General features: G+C 38.5%; 1 protein-coding gene across 1 annotated transcript in view; it reads left to right on the forward strand.

Annotated features, from left to right (window-relative positions):
* The window catches only part of LOC104871245 (guanylate cyclase soluble subunit beta-2), a 59,067-nt gene that overhangs the window by 20,128 nt on the left and 25,075 nt on the right, over positions 1 to 13,864 (forward strand). Inside the window, exons 4-7 of the mRNA XM_010637106.2 lie at positions 7,423 to 7,583; positions 10,899 to 10,998; positions 11,824 to 12,020; positions 13,102 to 13,213. Of these exons, the coding sequence (XP_010635408.1) occupies positions 7,423 to 7,583; positions 10,899 to 10,998; positions 11,824 to 12,020; positions 13,102 to 13,213 (570 nt within the window). The remainder of the gene's footprint in view (positions 1 to 7,422; positions 7,584 to 10,898; positions 10,999 to 11,823; positions 12,021 to 13,101; positions 13,214 to 13,864) is intronic.

Raw genomic sequence — 13,864 nt, forward strand, 5'->3', positions numbered from 1 at the left:
TTTTTTTTTTTTTTTGGAACCGGGGATCGAACTCGGGTCCTTGTACTTGCAAGGCAGGCCACCAAACCGCTGAACTAAATCCCCTGCCCAGAAGCCTTTTTTTCTTGTTGTTTATCTTTATAGTATCTGTTGACCCATCCCTAAAAGGACAGATAAGTACAGCATTCTTGCAAATAAAAACCTGGGATGTAAAATCCAGGAAACACATGCATGAGATTTGGAATCAAGATGGCCCTGGTAAGCTTGAGCCAGCAGCTTCTCTGTAATATATACAACTCTCACAGGATGCAAAGAGGAAGCCCCAGACAAGGAAGGCTGGAGGAAGGTCATTTTATTGTTTAATAAAATACAGTGGTCAGTGGAGTCCAACTCTTCCCTGTGATAAAGAGAAAAGAGCAGGCTCGATCAACACTTGCTTTCCAAGTGGACTCCAGAATACAATTTCACTACCTTGAAGCAATTGTTGGGACTTTTCCAGACCTCTCTGCCACTGCATAGCTCTGTGCTTTCTAATTAGCATAATTCAGGACGGGACCAGATGGCAGGTTGAACATTGCATAAAGAATTATTCTGTATATGAATAAGTGCCTACTTAGTGTGTAAGTGGGTTATTAGTGATCTGAAGTGACAAAATTCAAAACAACACCCAACAGCCATTTGGCACAGCTGTGTCTGTCTAGACTTTGCCTGCTAAGAAACTCATAGTAAAATGTGTTTCAACAGTTAGCTATCAGTGAATGCCAACAACCTTTCTCTGCATGCACTTCTTTAAGAATAAGTTTAACAACATAAAATTTACAAATACATTAGGCATAACATTTTCTCTCTACTATACCCTTTTGAGGGTGAGACAAGTAACCCAGGCTGTGCAAACACCTGAAAATGGAGGCTTGAACTTGGGTCTCCTGATTCCAAAGCCAGTACTGTGTCAAGCTGACTGCAGGAGTTACCTACAATGTCTCTAGTGAGGATTTTGGAATCAGACATACTTGGGTAGGTCTCCTGACTACATTGGCTCCTAACAGTGTAAACTGGTGGCAAAGTCCTCTTTGGTAAAAAGCAGGGTTACCTGTGACACCTGTCTCAGAGGTTGTCCTACACATGATATCAATTGCTGGGAGCCAAGTGCTTAATTCAGAATGGGTACTCAGCAAAGTACCTGGCTCTTTCCCCTCCTACACATGCCACCCAACAGAGTCCTCCTGCCTTCTCCCTGGCCCTGGGTTGGCTTGGTGGCTGTACCAGGAATAAAGGAGACTGCTTCTTCCCTGAAAAAGACTGCCCATCAGAGCTGCCTTCATCTATTTCCCACCTTCTTTCTTGATACCCAAGTAAACTTATTGCTACACCTGAAACTCAGCTCTCCCAATTTAGTCTGCTTCCTCCCTGTAAATGACAGTCTCAATGCAGGTAACTATGTCTCTCCCATGCTGAAGCTCCTCTTTCTCCTCCTCACAAAACACTTCCTTACCCTAATTTATGCATGATCCAAGTGATAGCATTTGAGAAAAGAAATATATTCCATGAATGGTCTTTCCAAATAGCCAAAGCCTCATCCCTTGAATACTAAAATTTTGGGAAAGTAAAGATTTAGCTCAGCAGTGCCGTGCCTGCCTGGCAAGCATAAGGTCCTGGATTCCTGTTACTCCCTACTCCACCCCACTACCACCAAAGTAAAAACGGAAAAACTTTGTAAGATATACTTCTCTGCCTTGGGAACAGCATATGCTTTTCTATGTGACCCAAGAGGGCCCATGTTGCCTACATTTTGGGTGATGGGAGATAGGCAGGGATTGTGAAAAGTCTAGCCCTGAGCTGGTCTATTGCCCAGGAGGCCCAATGAGGCAGTGTTAGTTTTGTGTAATCCTCCACCTCCTTTTGCCAACTTGCAATGGACCTTCAGCAGGTGGCCTGTTTTCCCCTTCCCTGGACAGCCCACCTCTGCCTGTTCCAGTCCCTGGAGCTGTAACCCAGCAAGAAGTAAACATTTCCCGGGTATACAGAAGAGCCAAGCTTGTTAAGTCAGCAAGTGAGAGTTCGTACATCATTCTGATTTAAAAGCTTGTTAGAAGGCTCCACAACTCTCCTTGGAAGACAACTATAGATACTTTGTGATGGTTACTTTCCTGTTAATAAAGGAGTATTTCATTTAAACAAAATGAAAACCCCCCTTTTAATAGAGATTTAATATACACAAAAGTAGAGAGAACTGAATATTGAGGTCTATGTGCTCTCTACCCAGAGTCAATAATTATTAGTATTTTGCCAACTTTATTTCATCCTCCACCCATTCTCTGTTTTTGTCTTTGCTGAAATGATTTAAAGTAAATCTCAGGTTTCCCATAGTTTCACCCTTAACAATTTCAGTGTGACTCTCTAACAAGATAAAGGCTTTTAAAAATATAATGATAATGCCCCAACTATACCTGACAAAATTCATAGTATTACTGTGTCTCAGCTGTTCAGTTGGCCTTGGATAAGTGGTCTTTGTGGTCTTGTTACAAAAGATCTCCTAAGATCTCTTCAGGGCAATCAGCAAAAAAAAAAAAAAAAAAAAAAAATTAAAAAAAAAAAAAAAAAAAAAAAAAAAAAAATTTAACTTTGACATAAATTTAAACCCCTAAAAGATTTGGAAGAATTTCCATTTACCTCCATTTACTTTTCATCTGTATTCCCCAAATGTTAATATTTACCGTATTATGTCTGTCCTTCTCTGTGTCTGTGTCTAATTTCCCTTGAATTGTTGGTATATTGTAGACGGGATGATTCTTCATCCCTAAATATTATCTTACATAACTATAAGACAGTGATCAAATTCAGGAAATGAACATGGACACGGTGCTGTTATCTCCTCTCCAGACTTTATGGAGCTTTTTTCATTGACATATTGTGTCTTTATAGCAAAAGGAAATGCTGAATCCTGCCAGTTGTCATATCTTTTCATTCTTCTTTAGCCTGGAAGAGTTGCTGAGTCCTTGTGTTCCATAACACTGATATCTTTGGAAAATGCTGGTCAGCTATTTGGCAGAATGGGGCTCAGTTTGCAGTTATTTAATAATTTCTCACGGTATAATCCAGGTTATGCTTTTCTGGCAGAAACCATAGAAGTGATCTTTTTTTCTCCCCAGTTCATTGTGTCAGGAAGGGTAGGATGTTGTATTGTTTCAGTTTCAGTGATGTTAAATTTGATCACTTGGGTAAGATAAAATCTGCTAGGTTTTTCCACTATAGTGTTACTGTTTTTCTCTTTGGAGTATCTTGTAAGGAGGTATTGGAGGTACTTTCAGACTATGTAAATATAGTGTTAATTCTCAAACTTCCTTTTCCATGATTTTAGTATTCATTTATGATTCTTGTTTGAACTAATACTTGATGGTGGTCAAAGGGTTATTTTCTAAGTGTATTATTTATTTTGCATTTACTAATTGGAGTTCTATAAGGAAAATTTTCCTCCCTGTTCAGTTTATTTATTTATATCATTGTGAATTCTTGATTTTTATTTTTTAAAAGTAGGACTTGTTTATTGCTATGTTGTTATAATACTGGGTACTGAACCCCCAGCCCTTCTTAGTGTTTTTTGTTTTGTTTTACTTTTTTTGCTTTGGTTTTTTTTTTTTTTTCATTAAGTTTATTGGTACTTTTTAGGTATACAATACAGTTACATTAAGCATTGGGACCTTGTACCTTTACGTGATGTATTTTGGGTTTTTGTTTTTTTTGTTGTTGTTGTTGTTTTTGTTTTGGTTTGGTGTTTGGTTTTTTTTGGAGACATCTTAGCTAAGTTGCCCATGCTGAGTTTAAATTTGCAATCTTCCTGCCTCAGCCTACAAAGAGTGCTGAAATTACAAGTGTGTATTATCGTACCCTACTTTATTTTTATGCTGAAATTCTTTAAGATCCAGTTAGTGGGATCCCCTCCAAACTGGCTCTGTTTTCTACTTGACTTGTTCTATTATTTTCATTACCTTTTTATTTTCTGGCATGACAAAATATAAGTTTATCTCAATTTCTCTGCCCCAGCTCTGAAATATGTAGTTTTTCTAAGGAATTCTGGTTCCTGTTAGTGGAAAATGCATTTAAAAACTGCTGTCTGAACACTAGATGAGCTTCTTTTAGGCTTTGTCAGGAGACAGAGCTGGAAAACAGATGGCACACTTGCATCCGTCCATCCATCTATCTATCTATCTATCTATCATCTATCTATCTACCAATAATCAATCCCATGATAGGTTTTGTGGTCTTACTATGTAAGATTTTTCTAATCCAGCACTAGAGAGTTCATTCTATTCTTCTTCTTTCCATAATTATAATCTCAGTCTCAGATAGTGAAAAATCTGACTCTCACAATCCACAATACATTTATTTATGTGCTCAATCTTGAATGTCTAGGAAATGTTTTCAGAATTGTGCTAACCCATACTAATATTAAAGGGAAGCCTGCAAAGTGCAGTTAAATGTTTGCTCAAAATTCTTTTTATCTTTAGTCTGAGATCAAAGCAATCTTCATACAATGTTAAATGCTACTGGGTTAATTTGGTGAGGGGATTATATTATTTGAAATTTTTTAATTGAAATATTGTTCTCCTAACTAGTTTTTAATGTTCTATTTTAAGATTTTTCCCTATCCTTAATGATATTGTTACTTTAGGCAGATGAGATTCACATAATTCTTTTTTTTTGTTGTTGTTGTTCTAGAGATCAAACTTAGGACCTTGTGCGTGTAAGGCAGGCATGGAACCACTGAGCTAAATCCCCAGCCCTAGATTCACATAATTCTAAAAATCAGAACTGTTCAAAAAGTTATGCTTAGAAATGCGTCATTCTCTTTTTTATCACAATTTTTCTATCTTTCCCATCTTATTCTCACTGCTATCCTGTAGGTGACCCATCTCAATAGTTCCTTGTTAATTTAGCTGGTACTTAATTTTGCACAAATAAGAAAATAGATGCCTATTTACTTATTTCTTATAGCAATTTGAGGCAGAAAAGCTACAGATACTATAGATTCCTTTGCACTATCAAATAACATTTTAAAGTATACAAGGCTTGTGCTTAGTTCATTCTTGCATTTTTAAAGCCATTTTCTATATATTCCTGACCCCCCCTTTTGGGATTCCAGATTTATTTAGGCAAAACTGTATAAAAAATGAGACAGGTGTTGATTTTAAAAAGAGGTCTTTCTTTGTCCTCTCTTAGACAAGAATTATTAACCAAGAATTTAGAAACAGCCACAAGCCCAGCATAGATAGAAACCACCCAAGCCCAAGCTTGTTTAAGGAGCAGTTCGTCTCTCAGCCAGAAGTCCTTTCCTGTTAATAGGGCTGAACACTCAGAAATAAAATAACCAGGGCCTGAAACAAGCAACTTCTGGGAATTTTGTAAGTTTTCAGATTTAAAAGAAATATCAGGCAGTCTTTCTATACAAGGCTTCCATTGTAAATTGAATATAACTTTGCTTGTCTTGCATCCAGCTTAGTCCTCCAGGGAAAGGTCCCTCCCAGAAGGAAGGCCTTGGGGACCTGTGTTTTTCCTGGCAGGTGACAGGAAACACCTGCTTTGAGTGTCATCTGCAGGCTGCATATCACACTGCTGTATTTTCTCAGCTTGCATATGCTAGATTTAGAAGGAAGGGAAGGGTGGGAAGAGAAAGGAAGAAGCAATTTCACACTAATTCATTTATTTTTATTTCTCTCAGGAATCCATAAACATTGGGAAGGACTTGAGTAGAATTTATTTCAGTTCACTTAGGAGTTCACAGGTGTCTTCTAATTACTAGCATAATCAAGATTTCCTGTATCTAGCTAAGATGAACCCACAAAGAACCCAATGGAGGCAATTAACCACCTCCCACCCTACCATCTGAGCTTTGTCTAAATTCATGACTTGACTAATAATTTTTGGGAAAGATGTACAACTATTCTCTGACAAGAGAAACCATGTCCTGCTCACATAACAGTATAACTGTCTGCCCAAAGTTTTGGCTGTAGAGAATCTGCTGTTCAGACTACTGAGGAAGCCAGAAGGGGCTGGGAAGTGCCCAGACCTCCTTGTGGTCATTATCAGGGATTCATTCCCAGAGACTTCAGCAGACCTGGGATGTCCCTTTCCTGGAAATTTCAGATCCCCCCAGAGCATCAGAGACCATAAAAGATGCAGCCAATGGATTATGAGTCTTGAAGGTCTCCCATGAACCTGAGCATTCTAGGCCTCGTCTACTTTGCAGAACTCATTTGAGTTACAATCCCACCATAAATAAGAAAGTGTTTTTCATAGGAGCTCAACCCAGCAGCATAAATGGATGTTCTGCTCCCATGCCAGTGATGACAACTATAAGCAGCTATTGCCTTTGGGAGAGCCTTGTTTCCCTAACTGCTGCTCTAGAGGGGGCAGGATATAGTACCGAAAGTGCTGAATTTAGAATTATAGCCTCTTCAGCAAATCTGGTCTCTGCTACTCTATATGATTGGGGCGAGTTCATAAAGGTGACAACCTCAGTGAGCTCATCTGGAAAAAGGGGGACATGATCTACCTTCCAAGATTTTGACAAGCATTGAGAAAAAGAACATGACTAATGGCTGTGGCAGGAAATAGACTCTTCTTTAAAAATATTTGCTATCCAAACAGTGGAGTTGGGAAGGAGGAGACTTAGGCAGCAGTCTTCACCTCCCCAGGAATTCATCAAACACCTACTTTGTGTCTAGCTTAGAAAATATGTAGGACAGGCTTGCTTCCCACTGGTGTCACTCCACATTTAAGGAAGGGAAAAATGCAATACTTAAGAAAAATAAATTCAGTGTGACCTGGGATTTTCAGAGACATCTTTGTGGAGAAAAAAAAATGTAAAACCTAGACTTTGAAGGGAGACTAAGATCTGAAATGGCCAAGAGAGAAAGACAAGTCATGGCAGACATTTGCAATCATCTTTTAGTTGAACCAGAAGAACATAGCCTTGGAATTGTCTTTACATTATAGAATTAAATGTTTCTCAGGGGTATCCTTTGATTACACTTTAAATTTGTATTTGAAGATATCGGAGGTGAATGGGGGAGATGGCAGAGGGCCATCCTGTGCTTTGCCCAGAGTGATTCTTGATATGGGAACTGAATTCGGTAGTGAAGAGTGTACAATAGCTCCACATACCCTCCTTGGATGTAGGGAAACACCTAGCATGGATGACATGGAAAAGATGTGGTGAGGTTGAGAGAAACTCATGGGTAATAAGCACCTAAGGACTCTGCTGGGTTCCCTAGGATGGCCTTCTGCCAATGACATTATTATTTTACTGGTAAGCAAGGTGAAGTCTTAGTAGCTCAGTTAAGAATCTCATGGTAAGGATTTCAATACATTGTAGATAAAATAAGGTCATTCAAGGGAGAAAAATAACTTCAGGGGGTTTTGTTGGGGGTATGATTTGGTCTACAGGAGTGTCCCTGGAAGACATTCTGAAGCTCTTTGGAGAATATTTCTTTAAATTCTGTAAGATGTCTGGCTACGACAGGATGTTGCGGACACTGGGAGGGAATCTCACGGAGTTTATTGAAAACCTAGATGCTCTCCACAGTTACCTCACCCTGTCTTATCAGGTAAGGCTGTCAGAGCTGGTTTTGATAGTCCAGAGAGGAAGCAAATGCTCAGTGGTTTTGGGTGACCTCCCTCCCCTTTAAGAGGAGCAGGTACAAAGAAACTGCTTCCTCTCTTTTATGCTCCAGAATCCTTGGTCCCTGGACTCAGTGGCCCCGGAGTTATCTTGGGAAAGCAAAAGAAATATCTGCTGACCACTTTTATAAACTGGCTGACAAAAAAATATCAAAGAAAGTTTCAGCTTTGTGATGAGAAATGGACTCTTCAATAGGGCCAGTGTGGGCTTGAAATGAAATCTAGGAGGCTAATCACAATGGGTACAAAGTCTGGAAAACAGCCAGGTTTCAGTAGATTTGTGAAATCTCTCCTAAGGTTTCCTGGCCTGGATGGAGCTGATAAACAGCTTATGCAGCCAGATTTATGTTATCCAAGTATCAGAAGGAAAGACTTGACAAGGCTGAAAGCCAGAATCGGAAACCATCCAACTCTGATTAACCCACAGGGTGATTGACTGAGGTGTTAAGAAACTAATTTCCCTGCTGGGATATGTCCTTCTGGAGTTCATGCCTTAGTTTTCTTCTTTGTAGAGTCATTGGAAATTCAGATATTGAGACTCTCTTATAGATAAGAAAATGCTTTATTAAAAGACAAAGCATTTACACATCATAGTAATAGTTTATTATTTTTTGTAAGATAGTTTATATTTACTTTTAGGGCCCTTTATAGCTTCAGTGTTTCTATTTTCATGTTCATAATCACCTTTGCAGGGTTGTTATGCGGGTAATGTAGGATTATTTATGTTAATGTGCCTCATTATCTATTATGCACTCTTATAATATGGGAAAGCTCATATTTTGCATCAGGAATCTGAGTTTTGAAAATCTTAATAGACTTTAAATAGAATGAGTTCTTGGGCCTGTTCTGTTATTGTCATGTGAACTTCTTAAGGCTATGAGTGGGAATACTCCTGGCTGTGGGGTCTGATGGGCTTCCACCACTGTCTGACTCTCTCTGCAACTTACAGGCCATGTAATCCTGGACAATCTTCTTGTCCCTTCTGAACCTCAGATTTTTACCCTTACTTATTTAATAGATATTATCAAATGCCTTTTAAAAGCATTGGACACAGGGGCTAAAAGGAATAATAAGAACAAAATAACTTACCTACTTCATGGCGATGTGTGGATTGAAGATAACATATTAATGTCCTTGGCACTGTAACAGGAATTTCTATAAATACTAACTCTTTCCTTTTCCTTGTTTCTCTGTTCCCTAAGGCAAATTTTAAAATTACAAGAATTTGCGTGGCAACCTCTTGTCAAGTTTCTTGCTAAAAAACACAGTTAGAATATAAAGAAATATATTTAGTTCCTTCAACAAATTTCCATTATATTTTAAAATATCAAATTCTTCACCTGAAATTTGGTTAATATATTGGTTCATAATTTTGGATAAAGTATTAATAGTCTTCCATTCATTCATTAAGTAAAAGGCTTTATAGAAGGTAATATTTTGGATATTGTTATCATATTACTATTACCTTGTGAACAGGAGAAAAAATAAAGTTTCTGAAATGCCAAGTCTACTATTTTTATACCCAGTCCTGCTACCCTTCTTCTGATAGTCACTCCCCATATGCCAAAGCCGAATTGTTAGAGAAGCAGTAAAATAGAATCTGTCTGGAGATCTGTGAGGACATTTTGCATATAAGAAGATAGATAAAATATTTAAATGTTATAGAAGTTGGGATAAAATCTGTGTAATAATACCTGATTTCTATATCAAGTACTTTATACTAGACAAAATATTATAGATTGTTTCTTTAGGTAAAAATAAAATAAAGCATGCACTCTTGGTTCTAATTATGCTTTTAATCTTATATTTAGGCTAACTTTTATTAACTGCTATTATGAGGAGAAATGTTATGCTGAGTGATTTATGAATGTTGATGTATCCTCTTTACATCCCTAAGATTAGGGTGTCTTATTTTCCCTTCTATACATATAGAAAATTGAGGTCCAGAAAGGTCGAATAACTGTTGTAAATCACTCACAGTGTGGTGGCTGAGGGAGAGCCTAAATCCAAGAGTGTCTGTCTCCAAAGACTAGGCTTTGGGATGCTTGTTATCATTTTTCCTTTTCTCTCACTCTTCACTTTTAAAAAAATCCCCACTTCAATCAAGAAATTAGAGTATAATTGTATTTTTGAGAGACTGGCAGACTGAAAGCAAGACGTTCCAGGAGTATCTTTGAGAAGAGACTGGAATGGGGCTGGAGCATGAGTGGGGATGAGCCAAAGTGCAGGGATCTTCATTTCTGCCTCTGTACTCTCTTATTTCATTCTCACTATGGAGCCTTCGGATAAATTTTTCAAATTAACTTTTACTTCCCCCTTTTTCCATATGATTTGTATACTTGCTTCTTCAAATCTCCTTTACATTTATTTAAGATATGAACATACATCCATACAAACATGTATATTTTTGTCTGCATACATACTTTTGGATAATAACATAAATGTTAGGGGAAAAGAAGGAAATTCATTACAACTACCCATTCTCCACCATGGAAAAGGACAGGATGCTACCTCCTTAAACTTTTCTCTCACTCAAACTGAAAACCATGTCTATAGTATGCCGAACTGCCCATGAATCAAGCAGAAGAGAACGCTGCTTCTCTCAGAGAATCTCCCAATCAAAGGCTTTTTCCTTTCCTAACCTAAAACGTATCGATGGCAAGATAGGACATATGTGAAAGTCAACACTTATTCCTAGAGAAAGATTTCTTCTGATTTGCCCTTGGGGAAAATTTTTCTTTTCCAAATGTGTAACTTGGTACACAGATAATAGTATAATCTTTCCAGAACAAGGAATTTATCAATTCATTCCATTTGCAAATTTTTCTGACCTGGGGATATTCCTGCAAGTGGAGATGCCCATGGTCATTTGGTCATAGGCCAAGCATTGCAGAAACTCACCATGACTTCCTCCTACTTGCACTCCACTTAAGAGTGTGGGTGGAAGTAGCATGGCACAGTGCAAAGGCTCATTCAGAGGTCAGCCATTGTTCTACCATTAATCTAGCTTTAATTTCCCTGAGCCTCAGTCTCTCCCTCTTTAAAATATGAATAATACTTGCCATATGGAGGTATTTGGGGAATTAGTACACAGTAGTAGAAGCTGAAACCAGGGTAAGTGCTGTGTGACTGAAGACAGTTTTGAGCTGAAGTGCTATTACTATAATGCATAAGTGCTATTGTTTCACAAGGTCTTAAATTTAAGCAATTTGAATTCACTGGGAACACCACTGTGTTTTTAGGAGATGAATGCACCATCATTTCGGGTGGAAAAGGGAAAAGATGGGGAAATGCTTCTCCATTACTACTCAGATAGAAGTGGTCTATGCCACATCGTACCAGGTATGTAATGCCTTCAGAGTCCCAGATCTTTGAGGCCTCTGGAGTGAGAAAGGTTTCCAACAATTCTCTGGGATGGCGAAGGGCTGGCAGTGGGTATGGAACTCTTATGCATAATATCTAAGTCCTTACTATCTTCATCATGACGCTCAAAGTCTTTGAGCTTTCAAAATGCCAAAAGAAGGAATAACTTTTAATTTTCTTTTAGCATTTTTAATTATGCAGGTGTTTACATAGTCATGATAATTCTACAAATATTATTTTGGATATTTTTTGTATTTAGCATTAGAAAAGCATGCTTTAATGTTTTCAGTCTTTAAAATCATGTCTTAAATGAATGCATGATATTTCATATTGTAAGTATCTTAATTATTTCCCTATTTTACATTTTTAATTGATATTAATCTTGTGCTATTGTAAGCAATACTGGGTTGAACATCTTCATACTTTTTTCTCTATATTTTATATTTTAATCCTAGGATAAAATTTCCAGAGGAACATGGAAACATGATCCTTAATGATTTTACAACTGAATCTTGCTTACATTGTTTCCAGTTGGCCTGTTTAACAAGTTAAATGCCTTCCAAAAAAACAATAACAACAGGTGCTGAACTAAAAACTAGAACGTCTGGGATAAATCTGGTATCCACACATGTTTAACTTAAATTTCTACATATTTTTACTTTATCAATCTATTGTATGATGCCTTTAGGCAAGGTCTGACCTTGCAAAACCCTGGAAAGTCTATCAGAAATATTGAATTGAATTTTTAATGATTTTTTGGACACACTTTTGCTATACCTTATCATAGGTATAATTCTGCTGCAGGTATCATTGAAGCTGTAGCTAAGGACTTCTTCAACATTGATGTAACCATGAATATCCACGACATGAATGAAGAAGTGGAGAGGACAGGGAAAAAAGAGCATGTTGTGTTTCTGATTGTACAGAAGACTTGCAGGAGGATGAGAAGTGCATATCCAATCAGGTTACGAGATAGCGAGGACATCGAGAGAGACCACAAGGTACTGTGTTTGCTATATCTTCAGAAAGCACAGTTTCCCGGGGCAGAGCTACCAGTCTTGGAACAATCTATGTAAACAAAACAATAATCTGGACCTCCTACTAGTGGAATTAAGACAGTATTTTTTTAAATCTTGGGATTACCGACCTTTTGGATAATTTTTTGTTGTGACGGACTGTCTTTTGTATTACAAGATGTTTAGCATCATCTTAAGTCTCTGGGTTCTAGTAGAACCCTGTCTCCTCAGTATGCAACAAAAAACATTTCCTGGAATTGCCAGTGTCCCAGGTAGGAGACAAAATTATACCTAGTTGAGAACTAGTGGGTCGGTGTTCACTGGTCACACTCTGGAGACTTTCTGAGACATACCTTAGCCTGAAGAAATATTCACTTATAAAATCACCAGTATAAAGAGTTTGAAACTTGAATCTGATGCCTTACTTCACATTTTTCCTGAAATAAATTGGCCTGTTAGATCCCCAGTGCCCAAGTTGCAGCTGGAGCCAGTCACAGATCCAGAGTCCAAGATCCTATGCTTTGCTATCTCAGTGGCAGAGTAACAGGATGACTGCAGCCCTTAGCTCCAGTTTAGATGCCACACGTCAGGAGAAGAGCTATCTGTGCCACATAGCCTATAAAATATCCAGCTATACCTGTGATTCCTGGGGCACAGGATATGTGTGACCTGGAGCATGAAGAACCCATCTCAGGGTTGAGTCATTGCTGCATCTTCAGTCACAGAAAAAGATGTACATGTGTAGGTTTCCAACCAGATACAGCTCTATCCAGTGGTAAAGAACCTATGGCATGTGTGCTTCAGGAGGCTGTTATCATTAAAAGCTCTAAAAGGCTCACCTTCACTGCCTAGACCATGCTTGAGATTTTATAAAATGTTCTTGCTCCTTTGGTAGAGAGTCAACATGAAGACTACTTAGACAAAACATCTTGGGAGCTCCAGATTCTTGGTCTCTCTGCTCATGACACAATTCCACCTGGAAAGACAGCCTAATTGCAGCAGATAGAGTTGGTGCCTCTGCAGTCACGTGACCAGGTGCCCTTGCTTCTCTCCTCGCCATTTGCAGGCTCTCAAGGCAGCTTTCCTTAGGATGAAGAAGGACTATTTGGAGGCCTCCATTTGTCCTGGGAAGAAATCCCACTGGGATGCTGTAAGGGGCATAGTCACACTTGGAAAAGGTAGGTGGGCTGTTTTCCCAGTCTCTTAGTTCAGAAAGACTGCATGGGTTCTCAGCGGGAGTAGCCTCAGGAGGCAAAACTGGCAAAGCTCACTATGTTTCTGATGCCCTGCTTTCTTCAGAGCCTGGTTTTTAGATTTAAAATGTTAGATTCTAACTTTTATTCTGTGGGCCCTTGTGTTTGTATGAGGAACATGGAGACACTCTCTCCTGTCTCAGAGAATGTCACCAGAAAGGACTAGGATCAGTTCTAATTAGGGACTGAGGAAGACAAGGAGGATGGATACTGATGTATTAATTATCAAGGATTAGGAATTTTCCATAGCTCATCTTCTGGATGCAAGCTTTCTCAATTGGAAAGCATTTCTGGACTATAAAGCTGTGGATAAAAACCATAGTTGTCCAATCGTGCAAAAAAAAAAAAAAAAAAAAAAAAAGGGAACAAAAGATATCTATTGCCAGCTGGACACGGGAAAGGAAATTAGATAGTGCACTTCTGAGGCAATCAGTACACAAGATCCCAGACTGGAACACAGCTCCTGCTCAGTCTGAGTTTGCATTCACATGGAGATTCCTGAACACAGCTTGTGACCTATTCCTTCTCTGAAAAGCTCTGGCAGCACCTCCACCGCAGTCCCAAGGACTCATCAAA

This window comes from Fukomys damarensis, unplaced genomic scaffold (assembly GCF_012274545.1).
Source record: "Fukomys damarensis isolate Sample0158 unplaced genomic scaffold, DMR_v1.0_HiC HiC_scaffold_38, whole genome shotgun sequence".
Taxonomy (NCBI): domain Eukaryota; kingdom Metazoa; phylum Chordata; class Mammalia; order Rodentia; family Bathyergidae; genus Fukomys; species Fukomys damarensis.